Raw genomic sequence first — 27,737 nt, forward strand, 5'->3', positions numbered from 1 at the left:
TTGCAATGGTTTACGGTTTCATGAACTTAAACATTTTCAATAAGCAAAAAGTAATTGAAATTTAATTAACTGATTAATATACAATACATGATTAATATTAATAATAAAAATGTTAAACTTATAAACCAAAAAACGTGGGAACGCCAGGCCGTAGTTTTTCGTCCTTCCCAACGCTACTATTAAATATTTTCTGTGCTTTTTTCACTTCGTCTTTACTCTCTTGTACTTCTTTATCCTAAAAGTAAAAGCTTTAACTTTAACTGAATAAAAATCTAACAGATACAAAATATAATAAGAAATGAGGATATATGTTTGAACAATAAAATAAAGATATTAATTACCCGTTAGGTAAATTAAATAGTTTTCGGTATCATGGAAAGAAAACGAACCTTTTCTCCTATTCTAGCCCCTGCTGCGGTTGATATTTACCTTATCTAATCTAAAATAATCTAACAAAAGCTACAGTGAAAATACGACGAAACTTTGTTTTCTTTCCATGATCAATTTTTTTATTATTTTAAGGTTGGAATCTGACTAGAGCAATGAAACATTCTTAACTTTCTTAAAATTATACCTAGCTCATTTATTTACAGAAAAAAAATCTAATCATTAGAAAAAGTGTTACTTACGTCTATTTTAAGATCCGGCCACTCAAATGTTTGTCCCTCTCCCAAAGTAACAAATGCAATCTTATAATCATCTTCTTTTGTAAGACTTCCTTGCATAAATTGGTTTCGGTAAACTTTGCCCATCATATTTCTAAATCAAGTTTTGTGTCATTGTTGATCAGTTTTGCTCTTCTGTGGGGAAGGGGAGATAATTTAAGTACGTACCTAACCATTACCTGAGGGGAAAGTTATAAACTTTCAATTAAAACCACAAGATCATTGTAACGGCAGGACTAAAATAAGTTAACCTATTTTAGAAATCTTAGATGGGTATTTTTTAAATTGGGGGATTCAATTTTAACTCATGATATATAAATATCAAGATATCAAACTGTCCTTAAATAACGAACAATTTATACCAAAAAACATGACAACAACTTTCCTAGTTTTAACAGAATCAACAGGCACTTTATAAATCTTCTCTAAATAATTTTTCACATCATATCTTGTCATTTCTTGAGAGACAATAAAATGTACTTTATTGCTTGGAGCTTCGATCTTCTCTAATTTGACTAGTTTCATCCAGAAATTTGGTAGGAAAACTCGTAATTGTGGATTGCCTCGCTGGTAGATTGGGTACCATCGTGTCGACATTCTTTAATCTAAAAAATTTTATATTGAAACAGGAATATGAAGATCGATTAGAAATATTTAAAATGAGTTACAACCATTGCTATTAACGTACAATAAGTTTTGATGTGTATATATAATATATATATACACTAAAAAATAGCCAGTAACTTTATACTTCAATAGTTTTGATTGAACCGCCTAGCAGTGTCCAAACATATCAATCAATAACTTAATACTAATAGTTGGGTAATTTTCTTCTTTGTGGTTGAAAGATCAATTTTATCGTTATTTGTCATATCACTTAGATAATTGGGCCGGATGTACGACTAAGGTCTAATATCTTATAAGATCCCTGAAAATAACAAACTAGCTGTCAGGTGCGTGTATATCCATTAATAAAATTAAAAAGTAGATATTTGAATAAAATGGGTACGTCAAAACCGGCATTAATTAAAATATATAAAACGTTTAATTTTCCCAGAAAAAAAATAATCATTGACTTCTTATAGGGTAAGTTAATTAAACAATAAACATATATAATTTAACATCTATAAATTATTTTAAGATTTGAAGGCAAATTTAATTAATGTAGAAAAATAAAATAAACTGACTGATGCAATTTTAAACCATTCTGGAATATTTTGGTTTGACTTTAGTTGCATGTGTACATAAGTTGCCAACTTAATATTCTATTATTATGCCAAACTTCCATAGCTATTTACATTTTCAAATATAATTATTATTTAATTTCTTTTTATTTTATTTAATCAATTTAAGAATATATTGAAATAAAATTTGGTAAATTTTACTTTTTTCGATGAAGTAATTATAAATTGGTATAACTTAGAAAAGGTTGGACAAAAAATGCGCAAATATATAGATTTACCGCGTATTTTTCTTTGAAAAATAATGTCGTCGTTGATTTGAATCAGCTGTTGCTTATTTACCCCTTCCCCTGATTGACTATGCCCTTCATACACCCTTTACATTCTCTTTTTTTGGCGCATTTTCTAGCAGACGAAATTTTTCCCTTTTTGACCCTTACTCTTATTTGCCCAAAACATAGTCCCCTTTCTCTCTATTGTTGTAATCTATGAAGGACTAAATTTCGATAAACATAAGTTCCCCTAAAATCAATGAATAATTTCTAAACTCTTTGAACAACATATTCTTAGATTAAACCAACACTTTTCCATTTTTATGAGATTATGTTTGTTAACCTTAAAAATAATTTTCATTGCATATTTTCAGATAAAAACAATGAAAAATTAGGGAAAATATTGCATGAGAATAATTATCTCTAAATTATTAACTGTGTGGTAGACTAACTAGCAGTAAAAGACAATCACTCGAGTGCCTAACAAATGCTGATGATTATGTTAAGTTTTAAGAAAATACATACTATTTTCTGAAATAAACTGTTATAAAAAAGTAAAATCTGTGAAATTGTGTTATTTTATTCGTAAATCATTCAAAAGGGTTAGATTAATTATGTGAACCAAAGTAATAAGTGAAAAAAATTGCAGCTTCAAAAGCAGAAGTTTACATGAATAATGATCGATCGAGCAGACAATATTAATACAGTAATTAAAAACAAGTTAGGCGTTAGCTATCTCATTTTTATGGCCATATTTGAATAGGATATAATACAAAAACAGGCCTTTTTTGTTCTTTTCATGTTCATTTTTACCCAAAAATGAAAGGTTAGGTGTTTTGTTCTTATTCTATATAATGATCAACCTAGCTTTGTAATATTTTACATTATCTACAAAATTAAATATTATTAAAGTTTGGCAAATATTTCCAAATTCCACATAAAATTTTATTACTATACGTATTATTACGACCACCTGGAGGCCTGGAGCTCCAGAATCTGGAGGCCTATTAAAAGAATCTTAATAAAACTTGGGAAAATTCATCATATAAGAATGATTTTATCCCTAATACCTATCCTCTTAGTCCAAAGATAAAGCCTATATACCAGGTTTACGCAAATGTGTCAGAACTCCCCCCCCCCTTAATAATTTTGCAAATGATAGCTAAAATTTAAAAAGAACGATATATTGACCCTATCTTCCTTCAGGATCCAGTATTTTTAAGAGAAAAGTAATGGATATACACATTGGCTACTTTCTTTATTGTGAAATGTTGGTCAAATTCAATGTATAAACATATAAATTGTTAGTATTTTGGAAAGTATTATTTATTAGCGAGATTTCAAGCAAAAAATCACTTCTTATCAGAAAAAGATGTTAAAATTAGTTGTATCTCGATGAGTGTGCCTGATTACAACGCAAACTTGCACTACGTAGTTGGTGCGGCCAGACAAATATCTGGAGTTGCCAGAGTACCTGTGGCCGCCAGTCGGATCATGGAGCCGGCCCCAGGATCTGAAAATCCAGCCTATCAACATTTACAAAAGTTAAAGGTATTAGTAGAATATAATTCTGGATTTTTACGTACCAGCTTCATGCATTCCTATTTGAATTTGATTAACATCAGAATGATATTTCTTGCATTCTTAGAATCGGCTCTTAAGATCACAAATATAAATACCTTATTTTTTAGTTGTTTAACAAACAACCAATCATAATTCAGCAACAGTCGCTAAAGTTGTTAGGCCAACAAATAAAAAAACGTTATTATTAAATATTGGGGACTAGAGTAATTAACAGCCCATTGTCCCCTCTCTCCTTGGTCCTATCGTCAGAGCATTTAAATTATGAAATTCGTATAATAAGTGCCTTTCTCTGCATCAACTCCTAGGTGATTTTTTATATAACTTCCATTTCTATTTACAATATTTTGTATATAATGTTTAAATGTTTATTTTTTCTATCGGCTATGCTCCAAGAGGCACCAAGGGGCAATTTCGGCTGGAGGATTTATACCCTCCCAAATAGTTTTAAACCTTCCTAAAAACCTATAAGAAGCTTTACTGTATATAAAGCATAACCTTATCAGTTCAGTTAGCGGTTAGCGAGATTTTAAGCTACACAAAGACAGATAGACACCTTGTTAGTTTTAGGAGGATTACCAAAATGACATATAAACAAATGTATATACCTAAACACAGGGTGTCGAAGCCGTTTAATTTTGATGCGGATCCGGCTCCGCGGAGCCGTATCTGGAAATACGGCTCCGGCTCCTACCTTAAAATTAATATATCAATTTTTTTTTTCATTATTTAATTTGATAAAATAAAATAAATATTATAAAATATTTTGCTTTTATTTGTTTAAAGTTATATAAAAGTAGAAGGATGTGTGTCTATTTGTTAAGTAACAATAGTTTTTCAGTTTATTATATGGAAATAGACCGTTGCCAAATTATAATATTACTTAAAAAAATAATTTTTAGCTAATCTGGAGCTGGAGCCGTTTTTAACGAAAAATACGGCTCCAGCTCCACCAAAAAATGTTGCTTCTCCCGGCTCCGGCTCCGAAACACTGCCTAAATATTTAGATATAGAAAACGTTTTGAATAAAATTTGACAAGGCCCCAATCTGCAAAAAAAAAGTTTTGATTTAAGCGTAATAATAATATTGTTTAAATCGATAGTTCTTTCTTTCCACTAAATGACGCTTTAAACGGTATATTCCCTCTTTTATTTAAAGGGAAACTCTTTATATTTATTTTATTTTTATTAATATTCCTTTAACCAACCTGTGGACTAATATTACCAAGGATGGAAGGGGACAATGGGCTGTTTATTGCAATAGTCCCCAAAGTTTTATAATAACGTTTTCTTATTCGTTGGCTTAACAACTTTAAGGACTTTTATTAAATTTTGATTTGATAGTTAATTAAGGTTCAACCACTAATTGCAATATAAAGAGGTTGTTAATTTATTTTTAAGCATATAAAATAAATTAGTATTATTTCCTTTTAAGCCTTTCGGTATTGAAATGTTTACATTCTACAAAGACAGAGAAAAAGGAAAGAAAATGTCGAACAAAACATTGGGACAACGTTTATGCAAAACAGTACAACAAATATTATGAAAAGATGTTAGCTAATGGAAACATACATATATACATATGTCATAAGATTTTAGCAAAGTGCTATTTCTTGTTCTTTTCTATGCCTAGAAATTTCTCTAATCCAATGCATTAGGTCTAATTAAATCAGAAAATCCAGCAAGTTTCTTTTTTTTGCATTTACTGAATTTTAGTTAATATTAATGTACTGCTTTAAATGAATATTAAGCTACTCAATGCAATTTATTCAAACATTAACTTTTATTTAATGCATTATTTGAACATTGTTCATGGGAGATCTTTAATCATTTCAAAGGGGTAGTTTCACGAAATGCATTTGAACTGAATTTAGTGAACCGCATATTTTATCCTGGTTAAATGGTTAAACTACATTTATATGTCATATATTTGAAAGAATTTAAATTTTCCACCACGTAGTTTTTAAAATATCAAGCCTTGAAAATTGTCTTTTTAAATTGCATATATCACAAAAAAGACATTTCAAGTGTTGATATTTTAAAAACTACGTGGTAAAAAAATGAATTTATTTCAAATATATGCTATATAAATGTATTTTAACCCATTAACTAGGAAAAAATATGCGGTTCACTAAATTAAGTTAAAATGCATTTCGTGAAACTACCCCTTTGCATTTAACTTATCTTTAATACAAAATAATATAATGCCTCTTTGAAAGATCTCAGTACCGATAAACCCACGAGGTTATGCTTCTCAGAAATATACTTACTGGTCCTGTGATGGTTTTGGACTGTTTTCATGGGCGTTTGTAACACCCTCCAGATTTTTAAAATTATTTTTTTTGTTTTCAAAATGAAAATAAAAACCCTTTATTTACCCTATTTAACCCTTTTGAGGCTATGTCAATTGTGACTAGAGGTAAAACTTTTTTATTATTTTGTAGAAAAATATAAAAACCAAGCAATAACATATTTGAACGATTTTCCAATCAATAAAAATCGCACTTAACAATCTCAATTTTGGAAAACCACAAAAACAATTAGGAATACTTTTATCAAGAATTCAGGGAATAGGGATATTTTATTTATAAAAAATACACAAAATATATACTCTAACTCTATATAGCATCTGTGCAATTTAAAATCTTAAGTATTTACGCATCCTATCTGGACGCTTTAGCTTGTCAATGCTGAGCTTATAATCATTATATATGTTTTCTTTATGTATTCTATAAAAGTTGTACTAGTACCTCAAAAACAAGAAAATTACAGCAGTTTAAAATAGTAAAAAAGGACCTAAACACAAAAGTTGTTAGTGCAGAATGAAGCAAAATATCACTTTGGGTGACTTATAGACGGAATACAGTGGACATGCACAAGTTTTTTAGCCCTCTAGCTCTAATAGGGGTTTAGAACATCCCCCCCCCCCCCGGAAATAGGGTTCGACTTTTAAGGGACATGCAAAGAAATTTTTAGTTTAAACGTTTTCATGCAGCATTTAACTTTGAGTTCATTATATTGTCAGTTTTATTGATTTATATTTCAGAATACTTTTTATTTCCCCATCATATTAAGTGATTTATAGTTATAAATTATGTATTGTAAGGAATATTTATTTATATGTGGTACGAGCATATCATAAATAGCGTAGCTTTTCTATATTATATGTATTAAAGGGCAGTTTTTTTTTAAAGTCCCCAAAGGTTTACAATCACGTTTTCTCATTCGTTGGCGTAACAACTTTGGGGACTTTTATTGAATTTTTATTGGTTAGTTTATTAAGTTGAGTGTTCAAACGTTTTAACCACTAATTTCAATCTACAGAAGGGGTAATTTTATGTGTCATCATTGGGGATGTACATCTATTTATCGGCTCTTAGATTTCCTGATAGACATAACACCTCTTATATAATCCTCTTATGAATTATAACATTGTTATATTCTATTTATTTTTTTTTTTGTTAATTTAGATAATTTTTTAGTTTTGCTAATATGAATATTGTCATATTTGTTTATATAAACATAATTTCAAATGAGTCATAACTTGTTATTTCTTTGGGTACATACGTGACTCATATATCCTTAGGGTGGAAGGGTACAGGGTAAATAATAATAGTCCCCAAAGTTTTATAAATATGTTCTCTCCATGCTTATTAAAGATAAGACAATGCACAATATAGAATTTACATCTCCACTGATGAAAAGCAATATATTACCCCTTTTTTTAAGATTAAAACTATTGGTTTAAAAGATTGGTCACTACTATTTTAAATCCAATCAATGTTTGTGCTCCGCTTCTTATGGACAATTTAGTTCTTGTCATTTTTTTAGTGTTTTAGAAAATACATTTTCTTCTGCTGCTTTTAAATATACATCCTACCTATACAATATTTAATCAGAGAGGGAGTGGATATTGGGCTCTTTATTATACTAGTCCCCAAAGTTTATAGTAATGTTTTCTTATTCATTGGCTGAACAACTTTGATTAGTTGACTCATTTAGATGAGTGTCTAAACGTTTCAACCACCAAGTGTAATCTACAGAAGTGGTTATTTTGTGTATCATGATTCTGGGGATGTTCATAAATTTAAAGTTCATAGTCAAAATCCTTTGATTCCTGATATTTAATGTTAATTTTTATTTTAGGAAAAAGTTCGGTTGCTAGAAGAGGACAATGCTATATGTCTACAAACATGTCAAGACCAAGAATATGCTTTAGATATCGACCAGGTAATAGATAATATATAGATAGATGTATGGATAGATAGTTAGATTGATATATAGTTTGTTAGCTATATGACTGTATGGCTAAATAGGAAGGTAACACTGTTTTAGGACTTTTAAATCAAAATATTGGTGGGTGGTAGTTTTTTTTGTTTGTTTATTATTTTAGACCAGGTTTGGTTAGGTTATATCATATTGGGTTTCACCGCAGGGGTTAGTCATTTAAAAAGACTATCCCTTCTCTTATTTTCGATTTATTTTAAAAATAGGGGTGGGGGGAGTGAGTCAGTGCTTGAAAGTTCCTTTTTGGGAAAGCACCAGCAAATATATATACACATAAGGTTTAATAGAAATGAAAGGAAAAGAAATAAGAATAGATTTCTCTAACTTAAATTGAAGTTGGTATCTAAAGTCAAGTTTGATTTAAGTTTTGTTCTAGTATACACGCTAAACAAACATTGGGGAAGGAAAAAGTTTGAGGTATAGCAAACTGAAAATCTTTTTAGAATAAGAGTAAGTTTCATTTTGAACTAAAAAATCTAAAGTACTGGGTCTTGTGTGTGTTCAGTAAAATCTCGTAAACCATTGTAAAGATTGGTTTCAAGTTTTTTCCCATGATGACCATTGAGCTTTTTTTGCCATATTATGACTAATAAATGGGTATAAGAGTATTCCAAAAAGAAAAAAAACATTCACCCAGGAATCTAATGGGATAGTACAATGGCCGAAAAATGTATGTACTCTACATCCCCAATGATGATACACAAAATTACCCCTTCTGTAAATTACATTTAGTGGTTTAAATGTTTGGATACTCAACTTAATTAACCAACCAATCAAAATACAATTAAAGTCCCCAAAGTTGTTGAGCCTACGAATAAGGAAACATAATTATCAATCTTTGGGGCCTGGTTGAATAAACAGCCAAATGTTTTGAAATTGAATATGAAGTTGGAAAGATATTCCCCCCACGCTAAATTTTTAAAATAAATTAAAGATAAGGGGATGAGGACCCCTGCAGTGGACCATATGCTGTAAATCTGCAGTGCTTTACCTCTACGGGGCTACCCGGTAATCAATAAAACCTAACATAACCTGCCCTATAGTAATGAACAAACAAGTAAAACTAATCCTTTTTTTTATTTATTTCTAAAAATAGTTTAGGGTGTTGAGCGCTCATTAGGTACTTCAAGGGAAATCGCCGATTATCCACGGCCAACCCAACACTTCAATTTTTTTCTACTTCATTATGAAAGTAAATATTAAGATGTATACATGAGACTTAAGGCGCAACCTTTCGTGTACATTTTATAAATTAAGATTAAGTAAGAAGTAAGTACACAGTATTGAGTAAGTCTATAATTAAAATTAATGTCCCTTTTCACCTCAGTTTATCCTAGATTATTTATATTATCCTAATGTTTATTGGGGAACAAGCATTTATTTCTTACAACAAAATATCTTATAACAGGAGGGGTGGGGATGGAGTATACTACCCCATTTAAAATAGTCTAAAACTTTTCCAGAACAAATACTACGAAAGCTTCTGCCGTTTTCGTGATCTTAATGAACTTACCACTAGAAATAAATTCTATCATCCTTTTATATAAAATAGTAGGTTTTTTTTGTCAGTAGAAAAATATTTCGATAACTACAGAGCTGATAGAGTTCTCCATATTAGGGATGCTTTACATAGGCTCCTGGATGGTTTTAGGCTTTTTCTCTTTCCTTCCCTAACCTTTTTTATTCAGATCCCCTAAATGCTATGGGCGCAGTTATCCCTATAAAGAAGTGAGTTTTTATTGTCTGTAGCTTAAGAAATCGAGATCTACTGAATTGATTATGTTCTCCATTTTAGGAAGGCGTCAAAGAGGTCACTGTATAGTATTAGGCTATTTGATATTTAAGTCTTAAGATGGCTTTTAGGCTATTTTCTGTCCTATCCTACCACTTCAAATACATAGCTACTGGAAGCTAAGTGCGCAGCCGCTTGTTCCATAATATAAAAGTAATATATCTAGATATGCAGAAAATAGTTATAGTTGATATTAATATTTTATTAAGAAATAGCGGCTACGCCCCCAAGAGGCCTCTAGGGGCACATGAGGAGGGGGGAGTCGAATTTGATAACACAATTTCTTATTTTAGATTTTAAAAGAAAAAGTAAAAAAAAAAATTTTTTTGGGGGGGTATTTTTCATTTTGGGGGGGGGGTGTCCCACCCCCTGAGAAAATAGTTATAAACCTTTCCGGGAAGCTACCCTGTAATGGGGAACCCGATTGGTTCCTACAAACAGACAGACATCGTTCTACTTTGTATTATAGATTAAAAGTATAGAAACAAATTCTTTGGCTGATTATTTTTTGTGTTTGATATAGAGAATGAAGAAAATCCTATTATATACAGAAGTAAGGGTTTTTGTCTGAAGCATAGGATCTCAATAACTACTAAACCGATTGATGTCTCTAGTTTAGGTACGCTTCACAATCACATAGGTCCTAGGTTTTCGGCTATTTTATTTTCAGATTTTGGTCTTGGGATAATTTTAAGATATTTATCTAGCCAGTACATACTTTTTCGAATAGAGAGCCCCAAAATGCTAGGGGCGTCATAGTCACCAATGGAAAATATAGAAGTAACATTGAAATATCTCTCTCTGCTCTTAATATCTGTATTACTGTAGGGTATTAATATTTAAATAGTTAGCTGGAGAGAAAGTGAGATAAATGATAAACATATAACAAAACATTGTTTACAAAGAGAAAGAGGTGTCCCAACACTTACGCATAAGAAAACATTGTTTACAAAGAGAAAGAGGTGTGACTACACTTCTGCATATCTATTAAAAATAGGAGGACTTAAAATTATTAGCACGACACAACTGCTTATTTGATCTTTATACTTATATAATATATTTTTACATGATGTCTTTTTGATAATACAATGGACTACATTTGCCCTTAAGTAAGGTGGGCACTAAAAAGAAAATTTAAATAAAAAAAAAATATTTATGTGGATGTGCATTTTTTTCTAGGGGCGATTTCTCTTAGTAGGGTGTTAGTACACTCCCCCAAAATTGTTATAAAGCTTCCCTGGATCTATGAGAAGCTTCATTACAAAGGACAAAAAGATAGACATCCTGCAATAAAGAGCTACGTACAATGGTATTGTTACTCAACTTAAAGTTGTCTACAGAAACATAAATAAAACCAAAATGATTAATAATTTTTATTATTTACGTAACTGCGATCAACTTTACAAGAATTTAATATTTAACAAATACTTTTTACCAGAGAGAGGGGACAATTGGTTATTTATTAAAATAAGTCCCCAAAGTTTTCTACCTAATCACTTTTTCTTTTTTGTTGGTTTGACAACTTTGTAGACATTTTTGATTGTTTGGATCATTAAGTTGAATGTAACTAAAAACACCTCTAATTATTTATCCCTCTCTCCCTGACTCTCAGCATGTAACTAAAAACACCTCTAATTATTTATCCCTCTCTCCCTGACTCTCAGCATGTAACTAAAAACACCTCCAATTATTTATCCCTCTCTCCCTGACTCTCAGCATGTAACTAAAAACACCTGTACATGATTCAATAAAAAAAGATGTACACAAGGTCAAAATAAAACAAAAGATGGTATTCCTACGAAATTACAAAAATTCTTTTTACTTCTTTTTACAAATATGTAAATAATATAACCTAATGACTTTTCTTTGCAATAAAAAGAGGTTGGCCTCCACATTTGATATCCACAGGAATATAGCTTAAAACCATCGAAGTACTAATAGGGATTTTCTTTAATATAGAGAACTTTCAGTCGACGGATATTTTTATGTTTGAATATTATTGGCTTAAATGTGTAAAGGTCAATTTTATTTATTATTTATTTCTTATTTGATAACAACGTACAATGAAATGAAATTTTATCACCGTTTATAATTTGCAATTTACTAGTGGCTGCAACCTTAAACTCTAGTTTCTTTGTATAAGGAATTTATTCTTAAATAAATATGGAGAGGGGAGGATTCTTTTTAGTGGGGTAGGGGGAGCCTTCAACACCCCTGAAGGCGAAATCCTAAAAGCTGGGGACAAAGCAGCTGGTAGGATAATACAGTAAATATTTTGATTGTAGGCGTAGTATAATAAGAAATGGCTTAAAGATACAAAAAGTTGGAATTTGATAGTTATAAAAACCATAGAACAGTAAGAAAAGTTGGATCATGGAAAGAAAACAAGGTACGGGTTTCGTCATATTTTCACAGTATCTTTTCTCCTATTTTTAGCCCCCTGTTGGGGGCTCTTAACCTACAGGGACCATTTCCTAGCCCTGCGGGGCAATCATTAACATTTACCTAACTTAAAATAAAAAGCTGCTGTGAAAATACGACTAAATCCGCTACTTGGTTTTCTTTCTATGATCAGAAAATTTTCTGTGTTTTTAAAAGGAGCACATACAAAACCCATTACTTTTTAAAAGCGAAGCTTTTCTATAATTAGGGTCCGTCCGTCCGAGAAAGATAGCTTTTATTCGTTAATTTAGGCATGTTAGAATTGTCCTATCGATTTCAAACTTTGCATGGTGATTTCTGTAGTAGTTAGGTACGATTTAGAAAGCGTAGCAACTCTATAATCATTACCAGAATGTCCGTACGTCCATTTTAAACATGTTGATTTCTACTTTTTTAAAAACAAATTTTTATGTGATCTAATTATCCGTTTTATCTGAATTTTGGTATATTGATTCCTGGGACAACAAAGAACAATATTTAAGCGAAGCAACTCTATAATCATGTCTTAAAAAATGTAAGTACGTCCATAAACATTATCCTGTATCAAGCAGTTTTTCAACAAATTTACTTACAATTTTGCTTCGACTCTTATACTTTTATATTCTGTTTATTTAGTTCAGACACTTTACAAGTGACAATGTCCGCTTGTCCTAACGTTTCAGTGCTACGCTTTTATGGATGTTGTCATCCTTGTTTTGTAAGCTTATTTGAGAATCACACCTTACACTTGATTTATTAAAAAAAATAGATAAATTAGAGGGGTGTATTATGGCCTGATTTTATTACAAAATATGCAATTCTCCCTTAAAATAGATCAAGCTCTAACAAAGAATTTAATGAAGAATATAAAGAATATTGCTACACAACAAAAGCTATTAGCGAACTTTTTTTATGAAACATTATTTGGTTATATTACCATTCCTTTTAAAACTCTCTGATGAAGATAAAGGAAGAAAATAATATGAAGGATCGTGTTTTTAAAAGCGAAGCTTTTCTATAATTAGGGTCGGTCCGTCCGTCCGTCCGTCCGTCCGTCCGTACGTCCGTCCGTCCGAGATAGATAGCTTTTATTCGTTTATTTAGGCATGTTAGAATTGTCCTATCGATTTCAAACTTTGCATGATGATTCCTGTAGTAGTTGGGTACGATTTAGAAAGCGTAGCAACTCTATAAGCATTACCAGAATGTCCGTACGTCCATTTTAAACATGTTGATTTTTCTACTTTTTTAACAACAAATTTTCAAGTGTTTTAATTATCCGTTTGATCTGATTTTTGGTATATTGATTCCTGGGACAACAAAGAACAATATTATAATCGAAGCAACTCTATAATCAAGTCCAAAAATGTAGGTATGTCCATAAACATTATCCTGTTTTTAAGCAGTTTTTCAACAAATTTACCTACAATTTTGATTCGACATTTATATATTTATGTTCCGATTTTTCAGTTTAGATACTATACAAATGTTAATGTCCGTTTGTCCTACCGTTTCAGTGCTTCGCTTTTATGGATGTTGTCATCCTTGTTGTATTTATATATGTGAGTGTACTTATCTTTTGTTTTCCAAATATTTTCATCAAATATCAAATAATGTTATTATGTTTTGAGACTTCATTAGAAAAATACTCAATATGAAATCAATCCTTATCTATAATACAAAGTAGAATGATGTCTGTCCGTCTGTCTGTCTGTCCGTCCCTTAAGATCTCGGTAACCACTGAACCGATCGGATTCTACTCTTTAGGGTATATACCTATTGGTCCTGTGGGGGTTTTAAGCTATTTTCTTGGGGGGTGGAACTCCCCAAACCCCCCCAAAAAATAAAAATCCCCCCCCCTCCAATTTTTTTTTTTTTTTTTGCAGGAGATTTCCTTGGTCCTTTTTGTTTTTGCTGAAGATTTCCTTGGTCCTTTTTGTTTTTTTTTTGATGAAGATTTCCTTGGTCCTTTTACGAATTTCGCCAAAAAAAATTTTTGATCACCTCTTGGGGCAAAGCCCCTAGAGGCTAGGGGCGAAGCCGCTAGTATAATATAAAAGTAATAGGATCTCTATCAGTCTGTCTGTACTAAAGGATCTCTAACTGTGAACCGATATGGTTCTGCTTTACAGGGTAGCTTCTCATAGGTCCTAGGAAGGTTTATAACTATTTTGGGGGAGGGTACTACTACCCGCCCCCCAAAAAAAAAAAAAATAAATAGGTGGGGGGAGTCGGATTCAAGGATTTAAAAAATATATAATCCTGCAGGGCATAACCCTACGGGACTGTGTTTTTTCTACAGTACCTGACTTTAGAAAAGCATGGTATCCTGTACTTTTTCACAGACCTAGGCTATGGGTGAAGCCACTAGAATATTTGACTAATAAGAAGCAGAAATATAAAGATAATAAATCAGATTATGAATATTATTTATAAATAAAGAAAGTCATTTGCTAGTCACTCAGTATTCAATATTATACATAACAAGTAGCTAAGGATAGGTCAATAGATACAGAAATTGTTTAGAAACATAGAGAGGAAGGATAAAGGGATTCTTCTCAAACATTTCTGCCTTAGGAGGACAGGTCCCATCCATATATGGATGATTTTATCATCCCTTAATTTAATGTGGATGTTTTAGTAGTATAAAACCACATTCAGGGTTCTACAAATATAAAGATGCATATTTTTTCTCTAGTATGCTTTTCACAACTAGGAATTATTTGGGTTCTTATTCCAAATTTCCACAATCCTCTTTGTCTCCGTCAGATAATGAAATTTCATGTATAAGAATTAAGAATGTTTTTATTATCTTCAACAGCAAACAATCTGGCCTCTTTTTGTGTACAACAAAAATTTATAGAATAGTGATATAAAAAAATCAATATTTACCTCCTTTTTTGAAGATTTTAATGCATGTCTGACAACAATTAGAGTATTTAAGCTGAAAACAAAAAATGTATTAAGCTAATTATTGTGGTATAATATAAAACATTTCTCTATTTCTCATGGGAATCGTATGTAATAGCTTAAAATCTATAAAAGGATTCCTTGTCAAAATTTTGTATTCTCGAAATTCAGATTGTAAATGCATGTAATAAGTAGGTACAAGATAGCTCAATTTGCAGATTATGTCTTATCGGCACAGTTACTACCATACAGGGCTAAATCAGTGCGGTCATTAATTCCCTAGATGTAAAAACTCAAGAGATTTTTCTTTCAGGTTGAGATGCCAGAAATGATGCGAAACCGATTGTCCAGTCAACGGCCAGAGGAACAGCCAAACCTGGACCAGCAACCTGATAACCTGGACATATCACGTGACCAGCTGGATAACAACCTAGACCATCCAACAGGAGTAAGATCCAAGTTGTCCACCACCACCAATAACCTCCAAGCCACGCCTCTTAGACAAGGTATTTTTAATAGCGCAGCTACGTCGTTATAACTAAGGCATGTCTGCTGCACATCATTCAAATAAGATTTCTGTCTGTCTGTCTGTACCGAAGGATCTCACTAACTGCTGTTCCGATATGGTTCTACTTTATAGGGTTTCTTCTCATAGGTCCTATGAAGGTTAAAAATATTTTGGGGGGAAGGTACCAACAACCTCCCAAGAGAAATAGCCTTCAGAAATTTTGTTGTTGTAATATTTGTTTTTAAAACTTAAATTAAAATGGGAGGTGAAGGCCTAGCTGCTAGTAGCTTTATATCTGATTAAATAATACTAATAGATTTTTTCTTGTATTTCAGTAGGTACCATTTAGGTATTGTTTTCTACGGGAATGCTGTTTCTGTATTATGGATACTTAAACTTTTTATTCATTAAGTTTTAAGGAACTATATTTGCCAGCATTTCCAGAGATATTGACTTTTAGTAGCGATTCTACTCTATAATTCACTTTGTCTGTTTACCAGTTCGTCCGTCCGTTTCGTTACGGGAGAAATGCGATTTTCTCGGCTGCTATTAAAGATAGCGAATATTTCCTTTATCAATGAGCATCAAGTGTATATTTTACTTAGCCCGTCAGTCTTTTGGTTATGCATAAAAGCAGTGTTGCGGATCCGCATTGATTGTATGCGGATCCGGATCCTCCAAATTTGGTCAGTGCGGATCCGGATCCGGATCCTTGACAATAAAAATAAAATCACCAAATTTTCAAAAAATATTTGTTCCTTAATCTAGAAGTCAAAAATACTTTTTTAAGTCTGAACCTAAACCTTAAAGATTGGCTCTCATCACGAGAATGTCTTTGTGTATGTGACTAATTTTATATAAATTTAGGTAGATTTTTCCATTTTTTCCGCATTTTTTTTAGTCCAAGGATCCGGATCCTTGGACTCAAAAAAATTCGGATCCTTGCGGATCCGGATCCACAACTCTGCATAAAATGATAAAAGACATTGAAAACATTCCAGAAAGGTTTCGTGATTTATTGCACATTAATCAACTACCTAAACATAAACATCTATAATGCATTTTGTATGTTTGTCCTTCGAAGGATTTTTAATGCTTCGCTACCTATAGATGTTGTCATCCTTGTTTTACTATTTTAGACCTTCTTGATCTGGACCTGATAGACGTGGATGGCCTAGAGGGAGATGAAGACAATTGGCTCACAGGACCTGAAAACAAGGTAAACAAAAAGATGGTTGATTTTAATACTGGTCGAAAAAAACACTCAAAGACGTTAAAGATTGTATTCACTACTGCTAGAAAAATACGCGGCCTTAATAAGAAAAAATGTCTTAGCCTTAAACCAAAACCGACTCAACAAAGAAAGTTAAGACTTCTAGACAAAAGGTCCTAAAACAGATCAAGTCTCTCAATTTTGTATGTTTAATTCTGCTTAATTGATGTACCTGATGTTATTATTTTATATGCTATTCTCCCCTCCATAAAAATGTTGTTTTTTATTTAGGAGAAAGAGGAAGAGGATTGTTTAGAATGGTTAAGGTAAACTTTTCTTTGTTAATGTAAGGCAAACAGAACGCATTATCCGATGGAAAATTTAGTTTGTTTTTTATTATTCACTAGAGGCTGCGCCCTTAGCTTCTAGGGGCTCTGTATTCAGAGGGGAAGGGATGGGCATTGAAATAGCCTGAAACCATACCAAATTTTTATAGTCTGAAACCATCACGGGACCTCTTTGAAACTTCCATAGAATCTAGAAATCAATCGGTTTATTAGTTATTGAAATCTTAAGACACAGACAAAAACGTTAAGTAATAGGATTAGAACCAATACAATGTAAATAATTAACAAATACAAAGGGGTAGTTGCACGAAATGCATTTAAACTTGAACTTAGTAAACTGCATATAGTTTTAAAAATATCAAGACATGAAAATCATATTTTTAATCTGTTTTCACAAAAATATTTTGGTGGTGCCAAATTGATTACCATTTATTGAAATACAAAATTATATTTGTTAGATGGTATTATTGTAACTTATGCTTACAATCAAACTTGTTAAATCCACTTCTATTCTATTTCTTTTCAAACAAATACAGATTTAGATCCTTAAGACTCTTTTTAAGTTGAGACCAACCTTTTATTATGCCAAAAAGTTTCATTTAATTTTCCACTAAAAGGTTCGTTTTTCTCTATTTTTAATATTTTCTTATTTACACACTGCGGTAAAGATAATAATAGAAGTTTCTATTATTAAATAGTCTATAAAAAGGTTCTTAGTATGGTAATACAATTTATAGAATGATGAATGCTTACCTAATAGAATATTATAAAAAAGGAAGGGGCTGTTAACAGGGATCTAAAGTGATAAGACAATGGCAGATAAATTGATGATTATCTCCAATGATGCTACCCAAAATTTCACCTTCTGTAGATTACTATTAGTGAGTGGAAACTCGACTTAATGGAAGTCCCCAAAGTTGTTAAGACAACCAGCAAGTAAAAACTATTCCATAACTTTGGGGACCTGTGGAATAAACAGCCAAATGTCCCCTCCCTCCCCGGGCTGTTTATTGTAGAAAATTCGCAAACCAAGTTATAAAAGTTAAAAATATCACAAAAATATTAAACTATACAACTTCAAAGAAAAAGATATCACAAGCCACACATTATTTATGATAGGAACAATTGGCCGTTGTAGCTAAAGTATTTCCTTACTGTTATCATGCACCTGACATAACAGCATAAGTTTGTATATCTTAGTTAAGATTTTGCTTATGTTAAGAATAGAACCCACGCCCCGCCCTCCCAGACCACAAGTGGATGTAAAATATTTTAAGTTTATATGTTCTATCATCCCTGTTAGCTCTGTCCGACACATAAGGTTTTTTTTGTCAGAAGCTTACCATTATGGAAAATGATGGTCCAAATTGGTCTTATTGGGTTGGCTTTATAAATATCTTGGGGGTGTTTTTAAGCTATTTTCCTGACATCCCTGGCTCTCCCCTAGAGGCTAAGGGTGAAGCAACTAGTTAATAAAAAAATGTTAACTCCACCCCTATAAACCACACTCATAAAGGAGTGATGGTGGGGGGGGGAATGGGGGCTTTGAACTCATTTTTGATGTGTTTAATTAAGTGGGGAGCAAAGATTATCCATTCCATTTACCCTAACTGGAATGCATTTAATAACAGTATCTTTTATAATCTAATTGATATAAGACCAAGCCCCCCCACCCCCTTAACCCCCACTGCGAATTGTTTTTGAAAATGCTATTTTTGGTGCTTTTTAGGGTCAATAATTTTATACAGAGCTCCATGCAGGTTTTATTACCTGTTTAAGAATCCCAAGAAATTGGGAGGGGGGGGGGGGGGAGAAATGGGAAACTGAGTCAATATTATAATATTCTACCCAATGATTAAATGGACAGGATCTTAAAAGTAGTATTATATCTATGATGTAAGGCAGCACGTAGTGCAGATTATGGTTTACTTCTTAAGGATGCATTATACTGATATTTTGGAAAAATTAAGGGTACTTTTGACTCTAAATCATCCTCTAAAAATGGAAACTAAAAAGAAATAGAATTTTTGGCATATTCTGTAACACCTACTTTTCGCCTTTCAGGATAGCTTTTAACTTAGTATATGAGTAAAGAATATTTCTTTGAGAAGTGTTTTATATTTATCTATCCAACTTTATTAGATCTAATAGTTGCAGGGAAGTTTCTTTCAATTTTCCCTTTAATGTTAGCCACTACATTTACCCTAAACCATAGAGTACAAATTAATCAAATATATATATATCAAAGAGTACATATTAAAGAGTTAAATTAATTACTAGTTTTAAGGGTGTTATTGTAGATTTTTAAAAGCGAAGCTTTTCTATAATTAGGGTCGGTCCGTCCGTACGTCCGTACGTCTGTCCGTAACGGATAGCTTTTTTCATTAATTTAGGCATGTTAGAATTGTCCTATCGATTTCAAGTTTTGCATGGTGATTCCTTTAGTAGTTAGGTACGATTTAGAAAGCGTAGCAACTCTATAATCATTACCAAAATGTCTGTACGTCCATTTTAAACATGTTGATTTTTTTACTTTTTTAACAACAAATTTTTATGTGAACTAATCATCTGATTGATCTGATTTTTGATATATTGATTCCTGGGACAACAAAGTATAATGTAATAAGCGAAGCCACTCTATAATTAAGTCCTTAAAATGTAAGTATGTCCATAAACATTATCCTGTATCAAGCAGTTTTTCAACAAATTTACTTACAATTTTGCTTTGACCCTTATGAATTTATATTATGATTATTCAGTTCTGACACTATTCAAGTGTTAATGTCCGTTTGTCCTACCGTTTCAGTGCTTCGCTTTTATGGATGTTGTCATCCTTGTTTTTTCATGTACAGATAATGATTCTCGTTCTGACCGTCAATCCGTCCGTTACTTGGTAAGTATACACTCTTCTGGACGGTTTACATAATACTAGTAGCTGCGCCCCCAGCATCTTGGAGCTGTCTATTCAAATAACAGTAACAGTAACAAGCCCTTTTCACTCCACAGGGGGAGCATAGGCCGCTGCCAATTTGTCAGTGTTTCTGTGACAATGTGGCTTTTTATGGATATGGGATAGGGTTGTCAGCCCTAAGCCCTGTGATTGCGGTGTAAAGCGTCCATTTGCCCATTTGTCTATTCAAATGAATAGGAAATAAATATAAAACCATCTTAAGGCTGATATCTAAAACTAAAATATCCTTAAACCATCCCAGAACCAATTTGATACTTGCCTGAAAATAAAAAATTTAGTTCAGTAGTTGAAATCACAAGCTTAAGCTTAAAAAATAAAAACCTTAACTACATATTGAATTTTCATTGTACCAAGGGCAGAGAACCTTGTACAGCAACTAACGGACATTTTAAGTTGTAAGGTAGCATCGCTACTAAAAATCAGAAAACTTTGAAAACCTAGGATTTCTTGATATTGTAAAAGTTGCAGACAAGAACTAGAATAATATCCAATCCAAACTCCATAGGTTCAAAGGAAAATCGTTGTTTAGAATTTGAATTGAATTGTTACAATTTCAAATCTTCCTTTTCCTCTTTAGTTAAATCTTCCTACTTTACTTAATACTAGCGGCTTCGCCCCTAGCCTCTAGGGGCTTTGCCCCAAGAGGTGATCAAAAAAATTAAGGTGAAATTCGTAATAGGACCAGGGAAATCTCCTGCCAAAAAAAATGGGGGGGGGATTTTTGTTTTTTTTGGGGGGGTTGGGGGTGTCCCACCCCCCAAGAAAATAGCCTAAAACCACCACAGGACCAGTAGGTATATACCCTGAAGAGTAGAATCCGATCGGTTCAGTGGTTACCGAGATCTTAAGGGACAGACAGACAGACACACGGACGGACGAACAGACAGACATCGTTCTACTTTGTATTATAGATATCCTTTTATTTGTAGCACAGCTGCTTTACAATTAGTGTAGGTATGTCCGTTGTTACCGTCGGTATATTACAGTTAAGCAAAGTTTCTATAATTTTCCTATTAGTTTCGTAGAGCCATAGCTATCCAGTGGTTAGTTAATTTGACATAGGAATTGACATGCGTTGTATTATCATAATGACATCATATAGAAACATCATATAAAATTGACATAGGATTGGCTTTACTTAGAATTCAGGCAAAAGCTCCAATACTGCAAAGAGCTCTCTCACACATACACACACATATATACTCACACACAAGTACACACTCACACACACACACTCACACATATATAAACTTACACACACTGTCACACACACACACACACACATACACACATGCAATACTTAAATCTTGAATTTATCTTTCAACTTTTCCAATATCAACCGCAGATTAATCTAAATCCAAATAAAATACAAAACTTTTCATTCATTCGCAAGATATTTTAGAAATATTATATAAATTTTATAATAAATTTTATAAATATTTAAAAGCGTATAGAAAAGATGTTATCTTTGTTTACAAAAAATATAATTGATATTAAAATAGATTTTTGAAAAGCAAGCTATGTGTACTTTTAAAAAACTATTTGGATTCAGCCATACTGAAATATCATGTATAGCATCGTATTGTAGATAATTTTCTGTTAGCCAGATTTGTTAGCCCTGGCCTACGGCCTTTCGGGGCTAACAAAATGGTCTTGATCTTAAAATTTTTCATTTTAATATCCGCGGAAAGCTGTCTATAATACGATGCGAAAATAGTTATTTCTCGAATCCGGTGGATAGCCCGTGCCTTCGGCACCTAGGTGCTAAAAAAAACTGGTTTTAATCTTACAATTGTACATTCTATATCCGCGGAAAGCTGTTTATAATACGATGCTAGACATAGTTTTTTCGTATGTATGAGAACCGGTTCCAACGGATTCGAATTAATACGAGAAAAAACTATTATTTGTGTTATTTTCGAGCTTCTCGGAAAAGTAAAGCCATAATGTTCCAGTGGTTAGGAATATCTTGTGGTATAGACATACAAACAGACATTCAATAGGTATTATGTTTTTTTGACAAGGTTAATGTTTCAGGAAGGAATAGGACAATTACACTAGTTTTATTATTCGTTGGCTGAACAACTTTTAATGAATTTTGATTGGTTGATTCCACGTTTCAACCAATAAGTGTAATCTACAGAGGGAATTTTATCATCATTGAGGATATACATCAATTTATTGGGCATTGTCTTTGCAAGCTTCGCAATTTCGGTCATGTTCAAACTTTTTTTTTAATAGAAGTCAAATGTTTTGTGTAGCTTTAAAACTTATTTCTTTGTAGTAACAAATGCATTTACATTAAAGTACAATAAAACAAGGATTTAAACATCCATAAAGTGAAGCTTTACAATCAGACTAAGAACTTTTTGGATATATGCAACATAAATGGCTGTCCTATTTTCACAAAAAACAGCATGATGACTATTTTTGTGGTGCCAAATTGATTGCTATTTATTAAAATACAAAATTATATGTGTTAGATGGTATTCTTGTAAATAATGCTTTCAATCATACTTGTTAAATGTACTTCATGCAACTATCCCTCATTAATAGGTCATAGGATTGCGTAGAATGCAGTATGCTTCTTATAAACACAAATAGAGATTTAAAAACTTGTTACAATTTACAGGATGTAATTTATTGTTAAATGAATATAGATTAGAGGTTTCAATTTAATAGTACGGTTCTAACATGCTTAAATTAACGATTACTACAATTAGCTACGGCGGACATATTGTAGAAAAGAAAAGCTTGGATATGAAATTAATGCAAAGTTTTTTTGTTTTCAAACTAAGTTGGTACAAAATAAATAAAATTGTTTAAAGCTTTGTAGTAAAAGTAAAATTATTTTTTAACTTGATTATAATCTTATCTTAATATATTTACAAATATAGAACAATGATTTATAAAATTGGGTAATTTATATTTAAACACGTTAAAACTTTCTTAACTTTTTATATAAATTTTTACCTAATGTTAATAAAATTGATTTCGGTCGATTTTGCGGTAAGCCAGCTGTAATCATAAAACGAAGAAAAATATATTTAGGGGTCAAATGTGACTATGGTTTGAAACCCTCTGTTTCGGAGCGGGGGTTTGTCTAAGTAAGGATATAATGATAGCAACATAAAAGTTAAGAATAAATAACAGCTATTTTTGCCTTATTCTGCCACTTAAAATATCTTACCCTCAACTCTTATATCTATTTATATTATTTGTTCGCTATGCCTTATTCCTGGCACTTTTATAAACACTCTAAATATAATGAGAGGTAGATTAAAATGGAATAAAACAGTATAAAATGGTTCCATAAAAACATTGATGCTTTAGGCCATATAGAAAAAAGCTTTTATTATGAAACCAATTTCTTTATACCAGTAATTCCTTGCGATCTTTAGCTTTAGACGAAATAAACCTTACTACTTTATTAAATTTATAGTTCTTTTTGTTTATAGATCTGATATGGAGAAGAACAAGGACAGTTTATTGGAAGGAAGAATATTTCATAAAATATCATTCAATAGTAGCTTTAACTCTTCGGCTTTATCAGGTATAAAAATGGAGGATCTACTGCAGTTCACGGTAAAATATTGCTGGTACCGAATATTGCCAAAAATCCATGAATTTTAAAGACTGCTAGCTGCCAAACGGCTGAACGTACAGATCATGCCCGCACACTGTTTTAAGCAGCATAAGAAGGCCTACAAATAATCTGGAATAGCCATAAATCAATAATGCATAATTATCTCGCAGTGCAGAGAAATGCGCGAAAAAGGCCTATTTTACGCGTTTTTTCTTCAGTGAAGCTTTCCCTGTGCATCATTGGATCTTGGCTATTCCAGATTATTTGTAGGCCTTCTTATACCTCTTAAAATAATGTGCGGGCATGATCTGTACGTTCAGCCATTTGGCAGCTAGCAGCCATTTAAATTCATAGATTTTTGGCAATATTCGTTACTAGCAATATTTTACCGTGAACTGCAGTAGACCCAAAATGGATATAGAATACGTGGATATTGTGACAAGGGGAATGATTGTCGTCAATTTAGGTTGCTAATATACTCCTCAGATATTGATCAATACGTTTTTTCCATGGCCAGGAGATGGGATGGGTAAAGTCACAAGGGGCTGGGTTGGAATCTTTATATTAGTTAGTTGGAAGAAATATTTTATCAGGGTATGCGAGAATCTCTCACAGCATCCACGTATTATACAAATAGGTATTGAGATAAATCATATTTTAACTTAAAGCTATTCTACTTGTTGTTATGGTGAATTTGAGACCGTATATTTTACCGTTTGGCAATTAATCTTAGTTTATCCTGTTTAATCCTTATATAAAAGTAACAGGATGTCTGTGTGTTTCTGTCTGTCTGTACCGAAGGATCTCGCTAATTGATGCAGCGTTATAATTATTAATGAACCATCAAAAAAGAATTCACCAATGTCCCAAAAGTTGTTAAGCCAATGAATAAGAAAATGTTGTTTTAAACTTTGGGGACATAGTGTAATCAACAGCACATTGTCCCATCTATCTCTTGTCATGAAACGCAATGAATGAAACTTTATTATTTAATTGGATTCACGTTATTTAATAATCTTTTTGCATATCTTTACACTGTTATTTCCTTTTCCGTGTTAATTTTTCATCAAATGAAGTAGGGCATGTTGTAATCTTAACTTAGTTGTCATGTCCGATTTTTGAAAAAACATACGAATATTACAAAGTAGGGTTGGGCCGGGTACCGGATATCCGATATCCGGCCAGATTTCTGGCCAAATTTCGATATCCGACAAATTACCGAATATCCTGTATCCGGATAAATTCGATATCCAGTATCCGGCCGGATATCCGACCCATCCCTATTAAAAAGCCACAGTTTTAAATCTTGAATTAAACTTTGTTTCATCCAGTGCAGTGATGTGCAGAAGATTTTGCCTGGGGGTGCCCCTTTTACCCCCCTCCCCCCCGTCCTTTTGATTTTTAACAACTTTTTGAACCAAAATCGAGGGGGGGGGGGGGCGTGGATGATGTGAGCTCTGAGGTGGGCTGTATTACCCTCCCCCCCTCATTGCGCCCTTCCACCCTCTTAAAAGTAAAAAAAGTGTCTCTAAATTTTTTAATTGACACGCGAAGTACGCAATGTTTTTTAACGCCCTCTGAAGTTTTGGAGTATGTGACTTTTTCTACCCTGAGTATTTTTAGCATGGTGCAAGTTTTGTCGCCTTGATTTCCTTAGATACTTTTAATGCTAAGAGTGTCTTAAACTTATATTTCAAATCAATTCTTTCTGCGTTTTTTTTTCAATAATCCGCAGTTGGTTGTTCTTTCATTAAACGACTGCTACTACAGATACTTGCTTAAAAGAACTAAAACAATGTTAAATAAAATTGCAAATTAATTTAATAGTGCAACTCCTTTCATGATCTTTTTTCATGCATTCTAACAATTTAGGACAGTGCGTATAAAATTAATCAAAATGGCGTAGCCTACATTGTAATATTCGGCAGAGACAGGTGACAATGGGTTGTTTATTACAATGGTCCCTAAAGTTTTATAATTGCGTTTTCTTATTCGTTGGTTTAACATTTTGGGAGACTTCAGTGAATTTTGATTGGTTGGCTCATTAAATTGAGTGTTCAAATGTTTTCAACCACTAGTTTTAATCTACAGATGGGGTAATTTTATGTGTCATTATTGGGGATGTATATCAGTTTATAAGCCATTGTTTTATCCTTTTAGATCCCTGAATATAAAATATGATGAGAAAATAATCTTTCCTGATTTACCCCAAATTTTATTTTGTGTGTTTTACAGTTTAGAAATGCATTTACGAGTTTACTCTAGTCTTAAACTAATATTGTATTTTACATAAATAGCTGATGTTCTAAGTGACATTCTGGAAAGAAGTTGTATCAACTTTTTTTTTTATAGCTAGCCGGTTCTTTTAGTAAGTAGTAGATGTAAAATTTTTCATAGAATTCAAATATGCAATCGGTTTTTTTGTAGACCTCTTATTTTTTAAGTAATTTAAGTTTTTAAAAAAAATAATTAAGTCGGTTTTAAGGTACTAAAACGCAACAAAATAAAAGAAGAAAATGGTCAGTAAGAACAAAAATAGTAAGATCTTTAATTTGACACCTTACTTTTAAAATTCTGTTGAGTAATTATTGAAAAAATCAATTTTTTTAACCTCGGTATAATAAAAACTTTAGACCTAAATATTTTCTCAAACAGACATAAAAAACATGGGTTCATATATACCATTAGAATCAGAAAAATATTACGAATCCATTGTAAGCAAAATTGAAAAAAATTAAAAAATTAAAAAATTACAGAAATGGCCAATTATTTTTTTTGTTCAGACAACACTATTGTCTTCCCTTTTTTACCCCCTCTTTACCCCCTTCCCATTTTTATACTCAATTGAAGAATTAAGACGTTGCCTGTACAACATAATATGATATTTTCATATAATTCCTTTTATTGTAGTTTATATACTATATTGTAAACTTTTTTTTTCAATTTTGCTTACAATGGATTCGTAATATTTTTCTGATTCTAATGGTATATATGAACCCATATTTTTTTATTTGTGAAATAATGAAATTAAGTTCAAAGTTTTTATTCTCGTGGGTTTAAAAAAATCGATTTTTTCAATAATTACCTGACAGAATTGAAAAAGTAAGGTGGCAAATTAAAGATCTTACTATTTTTGTTCATAATGACCATTTTCTTTCTTTTTTTTGTTGCATTTTAGTACCTTAAAATCGACTTAATTTTTTTTTTTTTAAACTTAAATTACTTAAAAAATAAGAGGTCTACAAAAAAACCGATTGCATATCTGAATTCTATGAAAAATTTTACATCTACTACTTACTAAAAGAACCGGCTAGCTATAAAAAAAATAGTTGATACACCTTCTTTAAAAAGAAAATTTTGACCTTAAATTCCATTTGTGGCACAAAATTATGAGCAGCTCTGCTCCAGTTCAGGAAAAGAATAGACAACAGAACTCAGAGATCTAAAGGGATAATGCAATAGCTGAAAAATTAATGTACATCTCCAATGATGATACACAAACTTACCACTTCCGTAGTTAACAATTAGCGGTGGAAACGTTTTGAGACTTAACTTCTAGAACCAACAAATTAAAACTACCCAACGTTGTTTAGCAAACGAATAAGAAAACGTTGTTATAAAACTTTGGGGACTATTGTAATAAAAAGCCCAATGTCCCCTTCCTCCCTGACAGAACTTGCCTTCACTGCGTCTTTTCTAACAAATTAAAAATGTAACAAAATGATGTAATTTAAATCCATTTGTTGCGCAACCTGATTCAATTAAATCATCACAAATACGGATATACGGCAGGGAGGGAGGGGACATTGGACTGTTAATTAAACTAGTCCTAAAGTTTTATAATAATGTTTTCATATTCATTCGCTTGTCAACTTTGGGCACTTTATTTCAATTTCATTAAGTTGAGTGTCCAAATTTTTCAACCTCTAATTCAACCATCATTGGGTATCATATGTAGTATGTACATGAACTTATCGGCCATTGTCTTATCCCTAAATATCCC

General features: G+C 32.0%; 2 protein-coding genes across 3 annotated transcripts in view; one reads left to right on the top strand and one right to left on the bottom strand.

Annotated features, from left to right (window-relative positions):
- Positions 1-95: 95 nt before the first annotated feature.
- On the bottom strand, positions 96-1,267 carry mRpL23 (mitochondrial ribosomal protein L23). The gene is made up of 3 exons (XM_080162318.1): positions 1,015-1,267; positions 630-759; positions 96-235 (listed from the first exon to the last, which is right to left on the bottom strand). The coding sequence occupies exons 1-3, from the start codon at positions 1,260-1,262 to the stop codon at positions 119-121; spliced, it is 495 nt and encodes a 164-aa protein (XP_080018444.1). The 5' UTR covers positions 1,263-1,267; the 3' UTR covers positions 96-118.
- A 2,013-nt stretch (positions 1,268-3,280) lies between these two features.
- Positions 3,281-27,737, top strand: part of LOC145318654 (uncharacterized) — a 78,695-nt gene continuing 54,238 nt past the window's right edge. For both annotated transcript variants that reach the window (XM_080160067.1, XM_080160068.1), the window contains exons 1-6: positions 3,281-3,669; positions 7,846-7,929; positions 15,423-15,615; positions 16,757-16,836; positions 17,122-17,156; positions 23,607-23,701. In XM_080160067.1, coding sequence (XP_080016193.1) covers positions 3,514-3,669; positions 7,846-7,929; positions 15,423-15,615; positions 16,757-16,836; positions 17,122-17,156; positions 23,607-23,701 — 643 coding nt within the window. In that variant the 5' untranslated portion in view covers positions 3,281-3,513. The remainder of the gene's footprint in view (positions 3,670-7,845; positions 7,930-15,422; positions 15,616-16,756; positions 16,837-17,121; positions 17,157-23,606; positions 23,702-27,737) is intronic.

This window comes from Acartia tonsa, chromosome 5 (assembly GCF_053477335.1).
Source record: "Acartia tonsa isolate MP-2025a chromosome 5, ASM5347733v1, whole genome shotgun sequence".
NCBI lineage: Eukaryota > Metazoa > Arthropoda > Copepoda > Calanoida > Acartiidae > Acartia > Acartia tonsa.